General features: G+C 41.1%; 2 protein-coding genes across 2 annotated transcripts; one reads left to right on the top strand and one right to left on the bottom strand.

Moving 5' to 3' along the window:
• Window positions 1-14,604: 14,604 nt before the first annotated feature.
• cfap184 (cilia and flagella associated protein 184) lies at window positions 14,605-19,547 on the bottom strand. Its single transcript, XM_080889679.1, has 3 exons — window positions 18,824-19,547; window positions 15,650-15,997; window positions 14,605-15,560 (listed from the first exon to the last, which is right to left on the bottom strand). Exons 1-3 carry the CDS (start codon window positions 19,544-19,546, stop codon window positions 15,246-15,248), a joined length of 1,386 nt encoding a protein of 461 aa, XP_080745805.1. The 5' UTR covers window position 19,547; the 3' UTR covers window positions 14,605-15,245.
• Window positions 19,548-19,763: 216 nt separating this feature from the next.
• tada2b (transcriptional adaptor 2B) lies at window positions 19,764-23,893 on the top strand. The gene is made up of 2 exons (XM_080889573.1): window positions 19,764-20,050; window positions 21,591-23,893. The coding sequence occupies exons 1-2, from the start codon at window positions 19,781-19,783 to the stop codon at window positions 22,800-22,802; spliced, it is 1,482 nt and encodes a 493-aa protein (XP_080745699.1). The 5' UTR covers window positions 19,764-19,780; the 3' UTR covers window positions 22,803-23,893.
• Window positions 23,894-24,635: the final 742 nt, after the last annotated feature.

The raw sequence follows: 24,635 nt of genomic DNA, 5'->3' as shown, positions 1-24,635 counted from the left end.
ACAGTGGGCGTAGATTTCGTTTTGGCATTGGTGGGGACCAATGACCAATGATTCAGTTTTTTTTTTCCTTTTTGTCTGTGCTTCTTGATAACAAAAGGAGAAATGTACTTGCCTAAATATGCTCTTCTACATGCTTTTAAACCATTTAAAATTACAATTGATAGTTTTATATGTGAGTTATATAATGCTAAATTACAATTAAACAAATGACTAAGTATTTTAGACTTTCAGTCAGCAAGCCGGCCTAAAAATACATCAACGTAAACACACTGGCGACAAACTGAAATACGGCAAAGAATGTGGGAGAAGCTTCCCCACTTCAGGTGACTTAAAACGACATGAACTCTTTCACAGTGGGGTCAAAAAGCATCTCTGTGATCAGTGTGGGTCATCCTTCACCACTGCAGGTGACCTTAAAACACACAAACGAGTCCACACAGGAGAGAAACCATACAAGTGCAGACAAAGGCCTATCTCCCCTCACCACACTCCCTGCCGGTAACTGATGCCCTCAGGGGTCGGTGGGTTCGTGGTTCTTGGTGTCCGGGGCTGGGCGCTCAGGTATGTACCAGCTCACTCCTGGTGACTACTTGGCAGGGCCTGGTGCCTGTTGCCCGGTCAGGCCTCTTCCGGGACAAAGGGGGCCCTCGGGCCTCCGGCCTCTGGGCCTGCGGCTCGGTTCACTCTGGCACAACTGGCTGCCGGCAGAGCCGGCAGGCACGCCACTGCAACCCCCTCTGGCTTCTGCTCCGTGGCTGCTGGGTGACCCCTCATCTGGGGCTCTCCTCAGCTCTTCCCAGGACGGTGGCACGGATGCCCCTCCGGTGGTCCTCCTTGGGCTCTCGCACTCTGGGGCCTCTGGATGTCTGGAGCCTGGATCTCCTACATGCCTGCTTCATGCCCTGGGAGACAGGGCTATGGCTCTCTACATCCTCTAGCAGATCATTACATGGGGAAACCTTTTGAATACAAGCACGCTGATCTACACAGGTAGAAGTGAAAAAACACTGCCATCATCAGGTCAAACTTGAAATTTCAAAATTACCCTCTACAAATTTTATACTGCAAATTGTCACTGAGGTTCTGTAATGACAGGAAAAAATTGTATGGAATGTTTATTTCCTTGAAAGTGGATCAAGTCATCCCATATTCAAAGCCAAAGTAAAATGTATTTCTGTAGCTGTTGACCAAAGTGACCTGCTCTCCCTCTTGAGCTACAGCAACTCCTAATGTAACATTAAGTAAGATAAATACCACCTTGAACCTCTTGTACTCTACAGTGTTTGTGTAGATAAAGAACTCTATGAATGTTTCTTAATCACTTTAAATCCTTTAAATAAATTTAGAAAAGATTAAATAAATAATCATAAACAACCTCAAAATATTCTGCTTGATCTGCTTGCAAACTGTCAGGGGTTAGTACTTAAAAAATTTACATATGAATGTACTACACAAAAGGAGTTCATTTGGATTTTTATCAACCCCAATTTTAGACTGGTCAAGTTCTTCTATACCAAACTCGCTCATACATGTCTTTCTAGACCCTTCTTTGTGCGCTGCTGCACAGTCATGTTGGAACAGGAAGGGGTCATCTCCAAACTGTTTCCACAAAATTGGGAGCATGAAACTGTCAAAAATGTCTTGGTATGTCTGCGTGTATAGATGCGCCTGCTCCTTATTTCAAAACGTGTAGCTCTCCGACGTTATATCCTGTACGAGAGTTTGTCTTGTATTATGTTCAAATGTTTAATAAAAACGTGTATCACTCATTGATAAAGAAGAAAACTTTGAAGAAAACTCTGAAATTATCCCGATTAGTGAAGAGTGTGTCGTTTCCGCAGCACTATTCTTTGTTTCTATTTAATGTATTTAAATCTAGTATTGTGTAGATTCAATGAGAGTGATCATCACGTGTTCTTACATGATATTGTAAGAACTGTATTTAAATAATGTAATGGAGAGCAGAGGATCATCACACTTTTTTCATATAAATGGTAAATGGCCTGTATTTGTATAGTGCTTTACTAGTCCCTAAAGACCCCAAAGCGCTTTACACATCCAGTCATCTACACACACATTCACATACTGGTGATGGCAAGCTACATTGCAGCCACAGCCACCCTGGGGCGCACTGAGAGGCGAGGCTGCCCAAGGACACAACGAGACTGTCCAAGCCGGGGCTCAAACCGGCAACCTTCCAATTACAAGGCAAACTCCCAACTCTTGAACCACAATCGCCCTTTTTCGCGTACTGTATAAGACACAATGAGTGAAAAAAAAATTATCACCTGTGATAAAGGGCATCGCATTGTGGAGGGGGAAGCATGGATTAAACAGTATCAATAGATCAAATGAGTGTTCGGGCAGCTTAAGAACAGTGAACTCACTGTGATGTTCAAGATGTCCAAATGTCACTCGGGTTAATTGCACTGATGGTACATTTTGTGCTTTGGGGACCAGACACTCTGAACATCATGTGCTGTTGGTTCTTTGTGGTTAAATGAGAAATTGCTCAATCAGAAACCCACAAACACCCGCAGAGAGAGATGAAGTTATTTTAAAATATCTGAGGGCTGCTGTGCATCCTTCAGCATGTCTTTATTGCACACCATCTGTTGCTGTGCTCACAGTGCCAGGTGCATGTGCAGCACACAGAAACATGCAGTGGACTCATGTTATCGTAGCTCTAATGAACATCATGTGGATTGCTTTCTTTTTACCTCCACATCTTGTCCCAGGTAAGAGCTTTGCTTTTGGTGTTTTAAATAGAAAATGTTCGTGTAAAATTATGCCTCCAATAATAGCTCATGTTTCAAATATAATCACTCAGTGTAGATCCATTGTTTTGAGGTGATGTCATTTGCAGTGTTTGTGCAGAGAAGAAGCACGAGCATCTCTGATGAGGAAATCCTGCTGAGAGAGTTTTGTATTCAGCCTCCACCTGACATAAACTGGATATCAAGTGTACCAGCAGTCTACATCCCTGATAATAAAACCAACTCCACCAACACAAGCTTAAAAAGTAAGCTTCCTTTCTGCTTTCATCTCTGCTCAAAATAGAATCAAGACTCTACATAACAAGGAGTTTAACATGTACCAAACCAATAACTACTGACTATTGAGTTCTATAGAAAATGGTGCCACTGAATCTTTGTGAATTAATAATTTGCATACCCACTTCTTAAATTATGTAGTTACGTAATTATCTCATTAAATCAACAGTTTCAGATTTTCCTGTATAGAAAGTTGTTTTTGCATTATTTTCTTTGTATACAGCTAAATAGTTTTGTCCTGTATTTCAACCCTTAGGAGACCTTGATGGGACAAAAGCAACTACTTCTCCTGTAGTGGAGCTGAAGGTCCCAGGAGTCACCACACCCTCAGAGACAGTTTCTCCCAGCAGCTCTGCAGCTCCTCAGCGTAGAGTGAAACAACAACTGAACTCTCCTTTCCAAGCAAATTATGCTTCCAGTTTACGTGAGTTAGTGTGATGTTACTTTCATTATTTGTTTCTGAAAATGTGGATGAACAACTTGCCAAATTTTTTGCACCAGCACTAATCAGTCATTGTATATGTTCAAACTTGTACCACAAAATATTTAGGCAAAGTTTAGCAGAAGTCCTGAGTTATTTTGAACCTTCACACATTCTGCTGGAGGGAAATGATATAAAATACTCATTTATATGTTTATACACTGAACAAAAATATAAACGCAACACTTTTGTTTTTGCTCCCATTCCCCATGGGATGGACGTAGAGACCTAAAATTCATTCCAGATACACAATATAACCATCCCTCCCAAACAGTGGTCACAAATCAGTCCAAATGTGTGGTAGTGGGCACATCTGCTATATTGAGATAATCCATCCCACCTCACAGGTGTGCCACATCAGGATGCTGATCTGACATCATGAGTAGTGCACAGGTGTACCTCAGACTGCCCACAACAAAAGGCCACCCTGGAATGTGCAGTTTTTTGCACTATTGGGGGTCTGGGGTCCCAGAACCGGTCAGTATCTGGTGTGACCACCATTTGCCTCATGCAGTGCAACACATCGTTGCATGGAGTCTATCAGATTGTCAATTGTGGCCTGTGGAATGTTGGTCCACTCCACTTCAATGGCTGTGCGAGGTTGTTGGATATTTGTGGGAACTGGTACACGCTGTCGTATACGCCGGTCAAGCACATCCCAAACATGCTCAATGGGTGACATGTCCGGTGAGTATGCTGGCCATGCAAGAACTGGGACATTCTCAGCTGCCATCTGCCCTGAACAATGTGAACCATGATTCATCCATGAAGCGCACACCTCTCCAACGTGCCAGACGCCATCGAATGTGAGCATTTGCCCACACAAGTCTGTTACGGCGACGAGCTGGAGTCAGGTCAAGACCCCGATGAGGACGACGGGCATGCAGTTGAGCGTCCCTGAGACGGTTTCTGACAGTTTGTGCAGAAATTGTTTGGTTGTGCAAACCAATTGTTCCAGCAGCTGTCTGGGTGGCTGGTCTCAGACGATCTTGGAGGTGAACCTGCTGGATGTGGAGGTCCTGGGCTGGTGTGGTTACACGAGGTCTGCGGTTGTGAGGCCGGTTGGATGTGCTGCCATATTCTCTGAAACGCCTGTGGAGACGGCTTATGGTTGAGAAATGAACATTCAATGCACGGGCGACAGATCTGGTTGACATTCCTGCTGTCAGCATGCCAATTGCACGCTCCCTCATTGCTTGTGGCATCTGTGGCATTTTGCTGTGAGACAAAACTGCACATTCCAGGGTGGCCTTTTGTTGTGGGCAGTCTGAGGTACACCTGTGCACTACTCATGATGTCAGATCAGCATCCTGATGTGGCACACCTGTGAGGTGGGATGGATTATCTCAATATAGCAGATGTGCCCACTACCACACATTTGGACTGATTTGTGACCACTGTTTGGGAGGGATGGTTATATTGTGTATCTGGAATGAATTTTAGGTCTCTACGTCCATCCCATGGGGAATGGGAGCAGTAACAAAGGTGTTGCGTTTATATTTTTGTTCAGTGTATTATAATGGCTTGTCTACTGAGCCTCTATAATCATAAGTACACACTTATTAAGGTAGAATTTTTAAGATGGCTTTAAAAAGTATTTTATCCTACATAGAAGAAGAAATGAAAATGCAGTTTGCAGTCATAATTTATTAAGGGAACTACAACGCTAGCCAAAGATATCTTTAACCTACTTAACCTAACCTACCAAATATTATATGTTTCTGGTTATGGTGAGTTAGTATGCTTCTGCTTTCCCTTTTTGTATCCAAAAACATGGATGAAAATTTTGTGAATCCTTTCACAAAATTGATTCATTGTAAATTGCTCAGAATCCTCACATCAGTACTATTTTCATTACTTTAGCGTTGGTCACAAATTTAACAAACATTCAGAGACGACATCACCTCTACTACACCTTGCCTGGAAGTGATCAACAAAATGAACAAACTTCTTTGTTTCACATTTAGGTTCACATATGACAGCCTAGTTGACATTTTAAGCAAATGAATATATATTTATTGATATAGAATTTTGGAGCTGGTTTTATTCAGTGTTCAGATTTCTGAAATGAAAGGTGTGCAAATTAGGACATATTTTTTATATACAATTACATTTTACACTTTAAAAAATTTGTAGCAGGGCTCTAGACTAACTTTTTGCCACAGTTGCACTGGTGCGCCTGACTTTTTTCTTAGGTGCACCAGGACAAAAGTTAGGTGCACCCAAATTTTTCAAAAAATGATGCCAGGTCTCTCTTGGAAATGAGATTTTTAAAACTTTTAATTTTAAATCTTCTTTTGCTGCTGGTTCAGTCAATTTTGGTTGTAGAGTGAAAAAATTTGCAGCATCAGAATCTAGCGCAAAAAAGACATAAACACAGAGTTCGGACCTCATGCATAATATGTGAGCTGTTGGCTTCCAGCCCCGATGGCACGTACGTGGACACGCTGACATCTCACTGATGTATCGGGTCCGCGCTCTGTGTTTACTCCTTTGTTTGGAATCCTTTCACCTGCTCTCATCATGTTTTAGTTGTTTGGAGGTTGTTAAAATAATTGTGTGAGCTTTAACCTGAGATTCTGGCGTTTCTGGTAAAAATACACTTATATTTAAAAGTACATTCAGAATTTCATGAATCGATATTGCTTTATTCAAGCTACTCACCTCCCTCTATCCAAATGCACTTTCAAACATAGACACGCGAAGGACTACAGGAATATCTGGACTGGACTACGGCCAGTCAGAGAGTTCCCACCTATCTCTGTTTGTTTTGTTTTGGGGTTTTCTGCACTGAACAGCTGGTCTCTATGGAAGCCTGTTTCCACCATTAAAAAAAAAATCAAAAACTCGAAATTTCGAGTTATCTTCCTCAAATTTTTGAGTTACTTTTCTCAAAATTTTGAGTTACTTTTCTCAAAATTTTTAGTTATCTTTCTCAAAATTTCGAGTTAGCTCTGCCAATTAGTAATGTACGTGAATGAGGTCATTTTCTTGCGCAACAAATTGGCGCTTTCTAGAGTACGTTTGCTGATTGTAACGCCATGTGATTCAGGTAATAACACAAGGATTTCATCCTTTGTGAAGCCACGGAGAAAATACTCAGCTATTTGTACATTCATGACTGGCTCTAATACTGGTAGCTTAGCTGTAGCATTTGTAGCCAAGGACTTCAGTTTCCGGGTAACAAGGAAATGACATCATTCACGTAGATTACTGACTGACAATGCAACTCAAATTTTTAAGTTACTTTTCTCAAAATTATGAGTTAGTAAGTCAAACTTTCGAGTTAATTTACTCAAAATTTCGGGTTAATGAGTCGAAATTTCGATGGCTACTTTTTTTTGTGTGGCAGAAACAGGCTTCCATAGAGCCGCACCGGTGCGACCTAGAATTCTTTTTAGTTGCACCGTTGAGAAATTAGGACCAAATTGGACCAAATTGGTCGCACTCTAGAGCCCTGTGTAACATACAAAAATGTTCCTTATTCTTACTGTTACTATTGGTTTATAGAGATTTCTTTTCTGTCGTACTTTTTAAAACAGTCTAATACATTTCTTATTGTTTATTGTCCAGGATGTTGCCGCAGCTTCTCTCATATAAGAATTAGGCAGGTTGATATCAGCTCATATTACATTACGGATCAACGGTGTCCAATGACTGCAGTCATGTAAGTTCCTTTACAGCAAGTTTACTTACATTTCAATACATATTTATTACACATGCAAGTGTCATAAATCATTCTAAGGATGACCATTGCTTAGGAAATAAAGTAGAATTCAGGGACAATGAGAGTTTTAACATATAAGCTTTTATCTGGTCTTAGTATTTGCTCTCACCTGTCATCTAAATTTTGTCTCATGCACATCTTTATTTTGCAGCTGTTTTTATTTTGTAAAATAAATAAAACAATACATTTTAGTAATGATAATCCTTTTTCTTTGTTTCAGTTTCGTTATCAAAAAGTCTCGTGAAATCTGTATTGATCCCTCTTCGCCCTTGGTCCGCAATGATATTATAATTCAGGAAGCATTACTCTCCAGGAAGCATAACCATCCTTAAACTATTACTCTCCTGCTCATCTATAAAGTTTGTTCTGAAATATAAAATGTAAAAATCCTGCATTATTTTAAATAAAGCTCCTGCTCAGTCAGTGAATTTATGATCAGAAGTGTGTACCAGAGGTTATTCATTGTTCAGATTTGAGATGTATGTGTGTGTCCATATATATGTATGTATGCATATATATATATATGTATGTATGCATATATATATATATATATATATATATATATATATATATATATATATATATATATATATATATATATATATATATATATATATATATATATATATATATATATAGTGTGTAAATGATTAGTAGGGAGGAATGGTTCAGACATGTCTGGGTGCTGAGACTGAACAGTGATGGGACAATAAAATGCTCCTCTACAAATTATTTAAAATTATTTGTGAGCCTCTTCTGACTTTTGGTACAAAATGTTGCTGGTGTGAAAAACTGTAGTCTGTTTGAAAGACACTTAGCTATGATAATATCAACTTTACATCGGAGTGACACCATTTGTTAGATGTCCGTGTAGCTTCTCAGTCATCCAGGTCATGGAAAGGAGCTTGGAAATAAAAGCAACTGGACTTCTTTAAATTTCTTGCAGATGTTTCAGACGTGAAAGACAGTTGGTGTCGTAAGCCACTCCCACCTACAATGCAGTCTTGAGATCCTTTCCCAGTCACCTGAACCCCCATTTACACCTTGCATCAGATGGTATCAATTGGTCACTTGATAGGGTTAGGCAAGATCCCACAGTGGTTTCACCCACAACCTCTGGTGATAATGACCCACACTTTTTTTCACACCTTGGCTCATGTTATGACATGACACATGATTAACGACCCCTCATCAGCAGTGCACTCAAATACACTAATAGTATTTTAGTGTGATTTAAAATGGGGTAGCACGGTTACCTCACTGCAAGAAGGTCCTGAGTTCAATTCTACTATCAAGCCAGGATCTTTCTGTGTGGAGTTTGCATGTTCTCCCCATGTTTGTGTGGGTTCTCTCCGGGTACTCCGGCTTCCTCCCACCGTCCAAAGACATGCAGTTAGAGGGGATAGGTCAATTGAAAAATCTAAATTGCCCATAAGTGTGAATGAGTGAATGTAAGTACGGATGGTTGTTTGTCTCTGTGTGGTAGCCCTGCGACAGACTGGCAACCTGTCCAGGGTGTACCCTGCCTCTTGCCCTAAGATAGCTGGGATAGGCTCCAGTGCCCCCCGCAACCCTGAAAAGGATAAGCTGAAGCAAATGGATGAATTTAAAATGGTCTAAAATAATTTTTAGACCATTTCACTCATTGGATTTATTTCATTTTTCTGACAAATAATATTTTGATGAGACAAAATGTTCTGATGAACAGAAAATGCCTGCTTCAAATCCACCTCCATCGTCCCGATACCCAAAAACTCCAACCCAGCTTGCCTCAATGATTACCGCCCAGTAGCACTCACCCCCATCATCACTAAGTGCTTAGAGCAGCTGGTCCTAGCACACTTCAAATCCTGTCTCCCCCCCACCCTGGACCCCCACCAATTCGCATACCGCCAGAACAGGAGCACAGAGGATGCAGTCTCCATCGCACTGCACTCTGTCCTCTCACACCTGGACAACAACAATACCTACGCCAGAATGCTGTTTATAGACTTCAGTTCAGCATTCAATACAATCCACCCCTCACAACTCATCAGGAAACTGACAGACCTGGGCATCAGTTCCCTCATCTGCAAATGGTTACTGGACTTCCTGACCAACCGCCCCCAACATGTCCGGCTGGATAACCGCTGCTCATCTACAATCACGATGAACACCGGTGTACCACAAGGCTGTGTGATGAGCCCCTTCCTCTACTCCCTCTTCACCCACGACTGCAGACCTGCTGATGGTTCCAACACCATCATTAAGTTTGCAGATGACACCACGGTGATTGGCCTCATCAGTGACAACGATGAGGCCGCCTACAGGGAGGAGGTGGATCGTCTGGCTGAGTGGTGCGACAGAAACAACCTGCTGCTTAACATTGAGAAGACCAAGGAGCTCATCGTGGACTACAGGAGGAATGCTGACCCACATCCACCCATCCACATTAAGGGGACGGCTGTGGAGCGTGTGAGCAGCTTCAAGTTCCTGGGAGTCCACATCTCCGAGGATCTCACCTGGACGACCAACTGCTCCAAGCTGGTCAAGAAGGCTCACCAGCGCCTCTTCTTCTTGAGGACTCTGAGGAAGAACCACCTGTCCTCAGACATCCTGGTGAACTTCTATCGTTGCACCATCGAGAGCATCCTGACCAACTGTATAACAGTCTGGTACGGGAACTGCTCTGCCTCGGACCGGAAGGCGTTGCAGAGGGTCGTGAAAACTGCCCAGCGCATCGCCGGAGCACCACTTCCTGCCATAAAAGACATCTACAGGAAGCGGTGTCTGAAAAGGGCTGGGAAAATCATCAAAGACCCCAGTTACCCATCACATGGACTCTTCACCCTCCTGCCCTCTGGGAGGCGCTACAGGAGCCTCCGGACTAAGACCACCAGGTACCGGAACAGCTTCTTCCCCACAGCTGTCAGACTCCTGAACTCTGCCTCCTGACATCTGACCCACGTTAAACTCATGGACTGAACATACACACACCCCCAATGGACAACTGTACCCTCAAACACACAATAATAACATGGACTGAACCACCACTCACAACCACTAGCACTTTATATAGCCTCTGTAGAAACTATCTACACCCTCACTTATCTTAACTGCACTACTGTATAGCTCTGTGTAAATAATCATTCTGTACATTCGATAATCTTTAATCCTACAACTTGCATAGTTCCCATTTCTGTATAGCTGTATATCTCAGATTCTGTAAAGTTATTTATTTCATATTCTGTATAGTTTTTCATATTTATATCCTGTTCATATCCTGTTCATATCCTGTTCATAGCCTGTACATAGCTTGTACTCACTACAGCCTGTACATACTTATAGTTATAGAATATTCACAACATACTTCATACCGTGTACATTATAACATACCATAATAGACCCATTTCTGTAATATACTCACATATCTATATTATTGCTAATATATATTGTAATATATCTATATCACTAAAGCACTTCTGGATGGATGCAAACTGCATTTTGTTGCCCTGTACCTGTGCATGTGCAATGACAATAAAGTTGAATTCTATTCTATTCTATTCTATTCTATTCTAAAATACTGTCTTTCTGTAATATTTATTCTGTATAAACAGATTATACAGGAAACACTTGGGCTGATGGATTGTAGGTTTCCAGGTTTGGCAACTAGATCAAAACGTGGCACAGCTGGCAACCTAACAAACTTTTATCCACACTCCTAAAAGGTTGATTCTGTTCATCTGGGTGTAGCATTTTCAGTGGGAGAAACGATTCCACATATCACAATTCAATGATCACATTAATTCAGTGGACCAACACATGACAGGTTAGTCTTCTCAGATTGTGAGATTTTCATCAGTAATCTGGGACATTTAAAAGTTGATGTGTACCGTAAACCTACGCATACAGATCAGGATTTAATGTTTGACTCTCTTCATCCACTGAAGCATATACTGGGTGTCACCAGGACGCTGCAACATAGAGTGAACACCATCCCTACAGACACAGTGGCCAGGGAAGCAGAAGAACATCACATCAAGAAGGCCCAGAGTAAATGTGATTTAAGATTCAAGATTCTTTATTTGTCACATGCATGGCTATACAGGTATAACACACAGTGAAATGTGACCTGATACACTCCTCGACTGTGCAACGAAAAAAAGAGAAAGACAGAACTTTATATACAGTGAATGAGTATATACAAAGAGGACATTATGTGTTGCAAGTGGGTGAGTTATGTACATTATATAAATAGAAATAAAATAAAATATGGAAATTTACATCTTGTGCACATTGTGCGGGAAGGGTGTTAAAATGTCATGTGCTATAGCGAGGCCAGAAGGATCAGGATGATATGAGAATATGGTAATGAGTCCTGTCTCAGTCACTTAAGGATAATGGGGGGGGGGGGGGGACCCGTCCCATCCCAGCAACAGATGGGACGGGTCCTTCAAAATCTCTCACATCTCTCCACAGCACCTGTATAGAAAGTCCTGAGGATCACTGGAGAGACCCTGAACTTCCTCAGTTGTCGTGTTGTACAGGCACTGCCTAGCCTTTTTGGTCTGGACCTGAATGTGGGCAGACCATGTCAGGTCTGAGGAGATGTTGACACCGAGATACTTGAAGGACTGCACGCTCTCCACTGGAGCTCCATTAATGATAATGGAGGCTATCCCAGCTGGACATATGTCAAAGCTGGAAAGACACCTAAAGAAAACTCCGGCCCATGCAAGAAAGAAGGACAACTGCTGCCTAAGTGAAAACACTCAGTGATGCTTATGTGTCAGGAGTATTGGAACAGCTAAGACACATTTTCTCTAAACACCGTGTCTCTGTACCTTTCACAAGGATGAGGTCCCCCGGCACAAACAGTAACAGTACTATATTACTCTGTACCTGTAATATAGTGTACGCTGTTACAGTTTTTTCTGAATGCTTAAACCCTAACTGTGATTCCTGTAGCACAATCTCTAAAACTATTCAGACTTATAGCAAAACCACTCACTGAGTTTGCAAAACTAAAAGCACAAAAACTGCTTTGCACTCAGTTTGCAATTTTGTAACACACACTTTGCAAAACTGTAGGCACAATTCACTGCACAACACTCAATTACCAAATTTCCAACACACTCCTAGCAAAAGTATACACATGTATGGCTATCATTAACACTAACTTGCCAACTGTCTGGCACACTTTCACATGTGAAAACTTCTTTAGATAATTAGTTCACTTTGCAATCAGCCTAAGCACTATAATACAGGTAAGCTGTGTGTGCGGAGTACAATGGAGGGAGCAGAAAGAGTGAGAAGTAGAGGAGGCCGAGGAAGAGGACGTGGAGGTGAAGAAGTAGGATGAAGAGGACGACAAGGACAAGGAGGAGCAAGAGGAAGACGAGGAGGGGGGAGAGGAAGATGAGGAGGGGGGAGAGGAAGGGTAGGAAGAGTAAGAAATAGAATTGCTGATGACATCAGAGCTACAATAGTGGACCATGTAATCAACCGTGGAATGACCCTGAGGGTAGCTGGCCAACGGGTCCAGCCTAACTCGAGCCGCTACACTGTAGCAAGTACCATAAGGACATCTTGAAATGAGAATCGGTGAGTATAGTCACTTCGCACAAAGATTTGTAGCACTGCCATATGCCAATGAGAAACACACCAATACCATTGATGTAAAAATACTGAAATTGTTACTTTACAGAATTGCTAGATGACCAGATGCTGGGGGCAGAGGAAGCATGTTCACTGCAGACCAAGTAACCCATATAGTCATTATGGCGATTGCAAATAATCCTATACTTGGAAATAAACACTTGTGTTTGTTTTGATGTGTTTGAATAAACACCAGTACTTGAAGTTTGGATCCCTCTATGCTTATGGATCTATGACAGAAGTATGAGCTCAAACTGACATAGCCTACCTTGTGCACAGAGAAAGCAAAGGCCAGATGTGTTTTGTATTCATACCATCAGTGTGCAGTTGGCGCATTGTGTGCTTAGTAGATGATGGCTTGTGTGTACTGTTTGATACGGAAACACCATTTTTACGAAGGTGTGAAGAGTTAATCTAGCTGTGTTTGCTTTTGCAAGAGAACTACAATGTTTTGATGATTGGGTGACAGGTTTTCTTATTTGTGTGAAGAGTTTTGCAAAATTAGCCAATAGTTACAAAAAATGTGCTTAAGCAATCAGACAAAACTGTAAGTGCCAGGAGGATAGCCATGATATATTCATCACTACACTACAACATGTGTATGATGTGTATACATTTTTTCAAAACTAAAAGACATTGGTTGTTATAAGCTGCCATTCACACAACAACTGGTGTCTCTATGCAGTTGTCTATAGGGTGTGTTATTTAAGCTGCTTTAGCCTGCCCACAGTTGCCGTGCACCTGCATGCCACCTAGCAATCCACTTCCACTCCAGGTCCTCGGTTTATACTGTGTCTGATTTAATCATTGTCTTATCTGTGAAGCCTACTCTTTTCTGCACTGGGTCTTGGTGCTGTTTTCCATGTTTCAGATTCTCAATGTATGCAGAAAGGGTGGAGATATGTGCTGATGGTTTTTACATGTATATGGAATTAAATAAATGTGGTCGTCACTGAAATGTATTTTGTGTTAGGTTACAGTTTTAAGGTTTACCCTATAGAGATGTGCATTCACTAGGATGCTTCTGTCTTAAAAAAAGACTGAACCAAAGAAGGTTCTGTGCCTGAAGTTAAAAAAACAGTCACCTCAGTGTCCTATCAGCATCATGTAACCCTCTTGCTGTGACGCTAGCTCTTTTACATTAAGTGTAAACTTGCAGTGTTAGAGACTGATTTATAAATACCTTAGAGCTTCTGGGTTTATACATATATACATAGCATATATATATATATATATATATATATATATATATATATATATATATATATATATATATATATATATATATATATATATATATATATATATATATATATACATATATATATATATATATATATATATATATATATATATATATATACTTTTGCAAGAGAACTACAATGTTTTGATGATTGGGTGACAGGTTTTCTTATTTGTGTGAAGAGTTTTGCAAAATTAGCCAATAGTTACAAAAAATGTGCTTAAGCAATCAGAAAAAACTGTAATGATAGCCATACATGTGTATACTTTTGCTAGGAGTGTGTTGGAAATTTGGAAATTGAGTGTTGTGCAGTGAATTGTGCCTACAGTCTTGCAAAGTGTGTGTTACAAAATTGCAAACTGAGTGCAAAGCAGTTTTTGTGCTTTTAGTTTTGCACACTCAGTGAGTGGTTTTGCTATAAGTCTGACTAGTTTTAGAAATTGTGCTACAGGAATCACAGTTAGTGTTTAGGCATTCGGTAGAAACTGTAAGAAGTATGAAACTTTGATTCAGCAGAGCCCGTTCCACATGTGGCAGAGAAGACCCGGAGACAGACAACCAGTCGCTCTCACATCTTCACCTACAGGCAATTCAAAATCACCAGTTATTCTCACACAGAAGCTGAAGCCAGCCATGAACTATAAATATACAACCTTCTAGTTGTGAGGTGACAGTATTAACCGCTACTACGTTTTCTTTGTAAAATTAAATTAAATTAATTATTTTTCATTTTACTACAGGGCAAATACACTAAAACCTTCTGGTAAAAAAAAGTAAATTTTCATATTAAAATACAAAAACTGCACAAAAATGTATCTTTATTTCTATCAATGTTTTTAAGATTGCATTCAACATGTCTGAGTCACCTTATCTAGATGATAATCTTGTATGAGAGGATGCATGGAATTCCGACCATGACTTCTTATCCAGATTATGGTTTTCCAAGTTTTACTGCACGCAGGCTTAGTTTACAGTGAGACACTACACTGAATCAAACTGTAAGGGCTAGTGCTCGTTCTCATTCCTGTTAGCTCCTTGTCAGCTACATTTGTTATTTTCTCATTTTTTCATAGCTTTTTGAAACCTGAGATAAAGTTTTAGTCATTATTGACTCTTCCACCCGCCACAGCTGAAGAGGATCTCGGCTTGCCGGCACTTCAGATGTTCTAGTTGTTCCTCCAGTTGGTCAGAGGCATTCACAGTATCCTCAAAGTCCTGCAGCAGGACCCTGTTGCCCAGCAGCCCACGCTGCTCCTTCAACCTCAGGTTTTGTCTGTGCAGGCGACTGTTTTCTTGCTTGACCCTGGTTAGGTGGTCCCTCTTCCCAGCCACCACGGCCTCCACCTCAGTCAGTTGCTCTCTCTTCACCTTGACCTCCATCTGGCACCAGCGCAGCTTCTCCTTTATATGTGACAGGCACTGATACAAGAGAGACAACAAATATCACTGCTATTGCTCATAATGAAAGAAATTAGAAGCAATCTGTATCCATGGATTTGTCAGCATACCTCCAAGCTACTGCTGATCTTCTTCTGCAGCTTTACTGATCCCTCGTGCTGCTTTTCGGCTTGTTTTTTCTGCTCTAGCTTCTCAGCCTGCAGCTGCTCAAACTGGATCTGTATGGGGTCCCTGTCATGTTCCTCCCCACGGCGGAGCTCTGCCTCCAGCTTGCAAATCTTCATATTCAACTTGATGTGCTTCAGCCGCAGTTTGATCAGCTCATCCTGCCGAAGCTGTTCAGCTCGCAGAGACGCCTCCACTTTGGCCCGAGCTGCTTCTTTACCCAGGCGTCTGCTTAGCATCTTCACAGCTGTATCCTGTTTCAGTGCCATCAGTGCTCGCCATTCATCTTCCACCTGAGGATGAAGATGAGACCGTTTTTGAGTGCATTAACAGTTTGCTAAATAATTTTAATAACAGGGCTATATGTACAGTCACTGTATTTTCAGTGTATTTTTTATTAAAATGACAGCAGATTTTTACTTAGTTTCAAGTTATATTTAACAAACGGTCTTTGTGCATCTTCCACAGCTTCCACTGTGTCTGCACAGTTCAGTATGCACTGCACATCCATCCAGCTTCCCTGCAAGTGTGCATGTGTGGCTCACTTGTGCCAATTTTCCCTGCAGAGACTGAGGTATCATATAAAAGCTTTTCCCTTTTTCTAAACATGCAAAAATAATGATAAGAAAATGAATACAAAAAAAATGATTTACTGTTTCATGCATGTACTATGCTAACGTCTGTGTGTCTAGTTCACCCATGTTTGAAGTGAAATTGAAGCCAACAAACACAAACAAACAAATAGATGATTTTAGGTTCAAATGCAGCTAATCGGACTGCTGAACTGAAATATATCATCTTAGCCCTTACAGAGCACTGTACTCATTCCATTAAAGTCTTATTTTTGTTGTGGACAGAATTCTCCAACACACACAATTACAAAAATAACACAATTGTAAGTGTTATCAACTTAATTAGGGTTGTAAGTCTTTCAATCATTTTGATCCATAATGACTGGAAACTGGAAAATTTTGCCATATCAAAACTGTGATTTTAAAATCTACTTTATTTTGTTTGTGCTTTTAACGTTGAATTCATATTTAAAATTAAGGACAACACTAATGAACCGGAGCCTGTATAGGCTACATTAAAAACAGTCTCAAGAAAAGATAACTGTGCCCCTGTGCAGAATCAAAGCTGCTCTCTTTTCCTCATTTGTCCGCCTCTCTTGCAGATACATTTCAGTGGGTGTTACTGTGAACAGCAAGAACGGGGGCAGAACTGTGCTCATATTTGTGAGCAACTGAAAATGTTTTTGTCTCTTCTTTCTTGTACCTTAAGTGCATCAATTTCAGGTGACAAAAGATCATCGGTTTAATTAATCCTCTGTTGTTGTAATTTAGGCTCCTTTTTAAATACAGGCTGAGGAATGACTGAAGATTTCAGGAAGACTCACTGTAACTGTGTGCAGCTTTCTCTGCACATCTACTCTCAACAATGGCAGTAAAGTTGTAGCAAATCTAATCTCATGGAAAATAAATGACTTTGATCTCTCGGGACTGTAATAAGTGCAGCTATTGTTCTGTTTGGCCTGTAAGAAGAGGCCTTATGGTGTAGACTGTGAATCATAATTCACATAACAAGTTTCTTCCTAAAAGGTGTTGTGGGTTTGGTGTCCAAACAAAGAAGTGTGAAGCTGTTAAACAAGTCATGGAGTCAGTGATGGAGTCTAAAGTAGGTTCAAAGACATGTAAAATAATGCCTCCATGGCAATCAGCATCAGCGTTCTTTGTTTTTTAATTTTTTTAGGATTTACAGTTAAAGTGTAAAATGAAACTCCAGTTCCTGACAGAAACTGTGGCTTTTTTCAGTTAACTAAAGTTTTTTCTTTTTCTTTTAAAGCTAAAATGTATTTAGTCACATAAACACTTTATATCACATTGTTGTTGTTTTTAAAAGTGGACCTAAATGTGCCTGTTGAAAATGTGTCTTTGCAGAACAGACAGAATGTGGAATCCAGCTTTCTGGAAAATCCAACTTACAAGCAACAGGAGTGAGTGATTAAAGTCTTAGCAATTTTTAGACCATCTGATTGATGAAAGGTTAAAGGTTTCAGTTTTTTACAATCCTTCTGGCTTGTTTAAGGGTTAAGATTCGGAGTCAAGGTTATGGTCAGTTTAGGGCAAGCAGGCAAACCTGTGCGTCCTGTCCGATGACAAAAGTTATGCCACAGCAACACCAGTAGAATCACGAAGGCAGAAGTTATAAAACCCGCTTTAGGGCGGAGTGTGTTTCTTTCCAATTGTCAAGTGCTTGCGACTAAAAAAGCGACTGGACTTCTTTAAGTTTGTTGAAGATGATTCAGCTCTCATTTGATAAGCTTCTTGAGTTCTAAGATCAAAGATCAAAGATGGAGAGTCAGAAGTATTTAAGCCCTTGATTATGTGGCTCACCACATGAGCTAAGGTGTGAAAACGTGTGTGTGTGATATCTGCAGAGGTTTTGGATGAAACCACTGGGAGATATTGCCTCAAACTATCATGTGGCGCTTGGGAAGGTATCTCAAAAATGGATTATAGAGGGCAGACAGTTGGTGTCGTAAGCCACCTCCTCTGTTCAAAGAGGGTCGTTAATAACAGTTGGACACAGATGATTTCTTTCACTCCTCTTTAGAACCAAAATGTAAACAGTAGCATCCTTGAAAGAGTGACCTTTGTCCTTTAGATGCAGATGTATCTAAAGGTTCTGATTGGGGCTTTCAGTAAATTTCCACTAAATTATAGCCAGTATTTGCCCCCTCCAGGCCCAACACTGGTAACAGAAGTGGGATGCAGATAAAGATTGAGTGGGGAACAATGAAGTGTGAAACAACTACTGATTAGTAAACGACACTTGACCTGTTGAATAGTAGTCGAAAAGGATTCTGTCTGAAAGCATAAAAAAACAGAGACAGAATTTTTAATGAAATCTGACCCATCTGATTTCTTTCAGTTTTTATGAACTCTGGAGTTAAACCAAACAACAATAAATCACATCATCTATGACCTACCAGATACCGAGAGAGACTGAAGCTTTAATAGACTGGAAGTTTAATTGTTATTGTGCTACTGCAGATGTGAATATGGGATGTAAAACTGTGCTTTAATGTAAAAAACACAATCCCTTAAAACAACACCAACCTTGCCCAGCTGCTCCTGGGACTGTAGCCTCAGGTCCTCTGCCTGACGCTGGGCTGCCTCTGATTCAGCACGGAGCTGCTGCTTCAGGTCAGTCAGGGTGTTGATGTACCTCTCGTACTCCTGCAGGTGCTCTGACACAGGCTTCTCACCCTCCAGCTGGACACTGTCCCCAGCCTTCTTGAAGTATTGTGCCAGTTTCATCTGCAGCTGGCTGCTGTTATGCCTGGCCTTATCTCGCTCGTTGCACACCTCCTGGAGGAGCTGTCTATATTCTTTGTACTTTATGTTTAGTTTTTGTGCACATGCAGATGTGGCTCCCTCTTTTTCAGCCTCTTCATCTTCGTGGTGTGGAGGGCTGGAGATCTCCGTGTCCTGAGTCTCAGGATGTAGCTTCAGAGCGTCATCGTGGTAAGTGCTGTTCATCTCAGAAACCACACTTTCTTCGTGGCACAGTGGCTGTTCTTTGACTTTAATCATCACATCAAACTCAGTGCAGAGCTCATCTTCACTTTTGGCTTCTGGTTCAAAAGCGGCGGCCTCTTCAGCAGAGAACTCTTCTGTGACTTTCCCGCTGTCACAGTGCTTTTCTTCAGGGTCTGATGTGGGCATTTCAGCTGAGACAGCTTCATTTTTATCCCCACTAACAGAAATAAAATTCTCCTCTGTGTCTCTGTCACTGTGAATTCTTACCTTATTTTCTCCCTCTCCCGCCTCTTTGTCCATTTTTAATAATATTTACTTTGTATACAGAGGTAAGGCTCGTGCAGTTCTGTGGTCAATGAAACTGTTCGTTTTGTTTCGGTTGTCCTGGAAACTAAGCAGAAGAGCCAATCACAGGAGCCCTGACCCATTCTCATTAATATTTATAAGCAGGATGTGAGTAGCTCGCGCTGCGAGGCTCGCTGTACGCAGGCGCGAAGGTTTGCCTCCAACAACAAGAAGCAGACGCCAGGCAAGATGGCCGACTTGGGGAAGAAGTACTGCGTTAACTGCCTTGCAGATGTTACAAACCTGCGGCTTCGCTGCACCGAGTGCCCTGATATCGAGCTGTGCCCAGAGTGCTTCTCAGCGGGCGCCGAAATCGGTAATCACCGGAGATGGCACGGCTACCAGCAGGTCGACGGCGGTCGGTTCTCTCTCTGGGGTACAGAGGCAGAAGGAGGGTGGACCAGCAGGGAAGAGCAGTCGCTACTCGATGCTATCGAGCAGTATGGATTTGGAAACTGGGTACATCACTTTTTAAGTTATTTTTCTGACCTTTAGAGCTTTCTATACAAATTCATAGGAGTTGCGTTGTGTCTAGTGCTTAGAAAAGAAAAGAAAAAACAAGAGCAGTGGGCTTGTAGCGGTAATATAAGAATAACGCTAATGACCTTTAAGATAAAAAAAGATTTTTTTTTCTTCTTATTTTCGTTGTTATCGTTTTACATAATTTTCGAGACGTTAAAAACAGAAGAAAAGCCTGAATAAAATAGATTTGAGAATAGTGTTACAATTTACTTTAAGAAACGTGGAATGTCAACAACACGTCGCATAAAAAGGAAAAATAATCGTAATTATCACTCAATAATTGTATTGCTCCGAGTCACAAAACAACAAGGGGCAAAACAGGAAGCAAATAAGTAAGGAAAAACTATATTGTTATGTAGTAAGTAGTAATTAACTCCTTATTAACTGAAACCTAACCTGAAACTTGTGTTACAATGCAGCATATTAAAGAAACATGTAAAGTGTATCAACCTCTGAATTAAATGTGTACCAAAGACCAACTATTTTGATATCGGACTAATGGAATATACACAAATGTTACATTTTTTCCATAATATCCCACGAATCCTTGAGTCACAGTGCTTTTTAGTGCCTACTCTATTAGCACAAAAAAAAAGAAAACAGCACAAGAAAGACCACAGAGATGCTTGTGGATGTAGTGATGGAGGGTATGCAGAGGGTTGGTGTGACTATAGGGAGAGGGGGAGATGGAGGCGGAAGATCTGCTTTAGCGCCCCCTGAAACAAAGTCAGAAGACAAGGAAAGGGAAAATAAAGAATAGTTCTGTGTAAACACAAAAAGCAAAGTAATGTAACTGTAATTAAATCTCATTTTTCATAATGCAAAAGCGTATCAATCTATTTTGTTATCAACTTATCCATCTCAAGGTCAGGAGAGGGTTGAAGCCTATCCCAGGGGTCAAAGGGCCAAAAACCAAGGCTAACATTTAAGAGTGGAATAGTGTCACGAAAGGTTTGCTGGACATGTTACAGATATGCAGTTATCTTGTTGTACAAACCAACCACCACCAAGTGATGTTTAATTTACTCAAGTGTAAAATCAGAAAAAATGCACAGACATCTGTTAATGTACAAACTCCTCTTAAGTATATGTGGACCAGTTACACTTCACCTCCAAAGCCCCATTTACAGTCAATTACAAAGTGCATATGGCTTATGTGTAGCATATTAGAATATTTGTCTGTGTAAAATAAATTATATTAAGTTTGACTTACTTGGAAGTTTTTAGATAAAATTATGCACCCCTATAATGCATCAGAAAATGTACATTTTCAAATATTTCATGGTGAAATAACCCAAAATTGAAAAGCAGAAAATATGAATATTTAAATATCAATGATGAGCATTCTAAACCATTTTCTCTTGAACAGCTAAGCAGATTGTTTGAGCATCACTTTTTCATCTTCTAGTATAACATAGAAAAAATATAATGGTGTAGGTGTCCTCTTAGTAACAACTTCCTTTTTGTGACCTTTCAGGAGGACATGGCTGATCATGTTGGAGCATCCCGGACTCCTCAGGAAGTCATGGAACATTATGTCACCATGTACATCCATGGAAACCTGGGGAAGGCCTGTATCCCTGACAGTATTCCAAACCGGGTGACCGACCACACCTGCCCGAGCGGAGGGCCCCTGTCGCCCAGCCTGACCACTCCGCTCCCTCCGCTGGATATCAGCTTGGTGGAGCAACAGCAGCTGGGCTACATGCCACTACGTGACGACTATGAGATTGAGTATGACCAGGACGCGGAGAAGCTCATCAGTGGACTGTGTGTCAACTACGATGATGAGGACGTGGAAATTGAAATGAAGCGCGCCCATGTGGACATGTATGTGCGTAAGCTCAGAGAACGCCAGCGGCGTAAGAACATCGCTCGTGACTACAACCTGGTGCCTTCATTTTTGGGCCGAGATAAGAAGGACAAGGAGAAGGACAAAACAGGGATGTTGGGAGTCGTAGGAAGTGCAGCTGGCGTGAGTGGGACAGGGGCTGGTGGTGGTGCAGTCGGATCAGGATCCATGACGGCATCGGGAGCAGGTCCTCTCCCAAGTACACCTAAAAGAAAAATCACCAAGGAAGAGAAGGAGCAGCGGGTGAGGCTGCGAGCGCTTTGCCAGTTCATGGCCCATCGGGAGTTTGAAGAGTTCTTTGAGAACATGCATAAAGAGCGAGTGCTGAGGGCCAAGGTGCGCGAGCTCCAGCGCTACCGCCGAAACGGCATCACACGCCTGGAGGAGTCTGCGGAATACGAAGCAGCACGCCACAAACGGGAGAAACGCAAGGAGAACAAAAGTGTGGTCACCTCAAAGCGGGGCAGCTCGGGAGGAGGAGGGCTTGGTTCTGGGATGGGGCTCGGGGGTGGAGCTGGAGGAGGAGGAGGCGTTGCTGGAGGACTAGGGGTTGGAGGTGGGATCAAAGAAGAGGGCAAAGATGGTGAGTTCGCTGCCATTGAGAATCTGACAGGCTTCGAGCTGCTGTCAGACAGGGAGAAGGTGCTGTGCAACTCTCTCAACCTCAGCCCGGCACGCTACCTGACTGTCAAAACCATCATCATCAAAGATCACCTGCAGAAAAGGCAGGGCATTCCCGCCAAGAGCCGAATGCCCAGCTACCTGGATAAGGTTCTTAAGAAGCGCATTCTCACCTTCCTCACAGAAAGTGGCTGGATATCCCGAGACACCTCTTAGCAGTCCATCGTTGCTCAGGAAATTATAAACAGATAAGCTATAAGCGCTGGAGGCAGGAAAAACTACTGGTTTTCACCATTTTTTTTTTCAGGAGTGACCTTGTAAATATGTACATTGAAAAGAAATAAGATGCCCAACTGGAGAAAAAAATATTTTCATATAAGGGCAAGGAACAAAACTGCCTATATTTTTGCATTTGGAAAGGAACAGGGGATTAATACAGCTGTGTGGGTTACAGTACTTTCTATTCTAAATATTTTGACAAAATAATAACTGCAGTGTTAACACTTGCAGGTATTACAGAGCTGTTTTTGGTGTTGTTACAGCAGGTACACTGAAGGTAGAAATAATGTAATGAATGCAACTGGCGACAGGACAAACAACCTTCATGCTGAAAAGAAAAGTAAATAACAAAATTGGATTTGATGATAAACTCTTATCCCATTGGTGGCTGCAAAATAAGGTGATTGGGGAAAAAACACAAAGAAAAAAGCTCCAAAAACCAGGGTTTGCCCATAACCTGGCTGGTTTTAGCGCAAACTTAATTAGATAGCCTAATATTAGTTAGAGCGGGCTCGCTGAAGTTTACAGTCATTATCGGCCTATCAGAGTTTGCAGTTTGCACCAAATGCCGAGTACAATAATGAATACAAAAAGATAAGTTTCCACAGGTCCCTTCGACTTCATTCCTACCCATACCTTTCGGTGGATGTCATTGCTAGCCTATCACTGCTTACTTAGATTAGCTAGAGCTTGACCTGCTGCAGGTGGCTGATTGCTGTATATCTTCCCCCAAATTTATTTTACCAAATATCGATGCAGAAATTTAATTTAGAGTTTTTGCAGGAGAGTGTGCTCCAACATCCATTCCATACAATACTCCCAGTACATGTAGCAGAGTAGAAACTAGTTTGAGAAATACATTGCTGGATAATTAAAGCGAAGCAAAACAAAAAACGACACCCGTTATTGTCCCTTTTGTAATGTAACTAACATAAAGAATTTATATGTGTATATTTATATTAAACAAATATTGACCAGTATATCAATATTGGAATCTTTTCTTATTCCTAAACATGACCCTTAAAAATCCACTAAGGCTAATATCAGCAGTGTCACCGCAGGTTTGAAAAAAATGACAAGAAATGCCAAAGAAGAGATCATAGTCAACGCCAGTCACACTCTGTCCACCAGAGGGCACTGCCAGGCTTATTTTTAACCTGTAAAAAGTCCAACTCAGAATGTATTTTTGTTTGATAGCTAATTTAAAAAGATCCTGTTTAAATATTTTTTTTAAACAAATTTAAGTTAAAATTATGTATGGCTTACATTTGTTTTAAAGCCCCTAAAGTCTCAGCGTGAAGTATTTTCTATATTTAAAAAATATTTTCATTCAACCTTCTATGTTGTAGAAAAGGTAAGTGGAGCGATTTGATTGACTGCGTCAGCAACCCACCAATAACTGTTGTATTCCTTTTAGTTTGTCCTGAGGAAAGTGTGGGTTCAGCTTTAAAACTTTAAATATTTTACAGTCCACGTGCTGTACTACAGATGATAGGACTTTAAAAGTACAAGACTGCTGTTTACCGAGTGAGTACACAGAGCTAATACATCATCACAACGTTGCAACTTAAGGTTTAAGGTTCAATAGTCTTATAGCTGACCACATTTACAGCTGCCCAACAAGGCTGATGTGCAGCCTATCAATATGCTTTCACTTCACTTTTTACATTGGCTAAAAGTAGAAGCATAACAGTGGCACTGTGTGGCATTATTTTCTTTTGTATTACTTTTTTTGGCGACCCAAGCTGAAAATTAGTTGTCTCACAGCTG

Source organism: Rhamphochromis sp. 'chilingali' (assembly GCF_963969265.1).
Source record: "Rhamphochromis sp. 'chilingali' genome assembly, chromosome: 1".
Lineage (NCBI taxonomy): Eukaryota > Metazoa > Chordata > Actinopteri > Cichliformes > Cichlidae > Rhamphochromis > Rhamphochromis sp. 'chilingali'.
The sequence above is the reverse complement of the archived record's forward strand: the minus strand, read 5'-3'. Positions and strand labels throughout refer to the sequence as shown.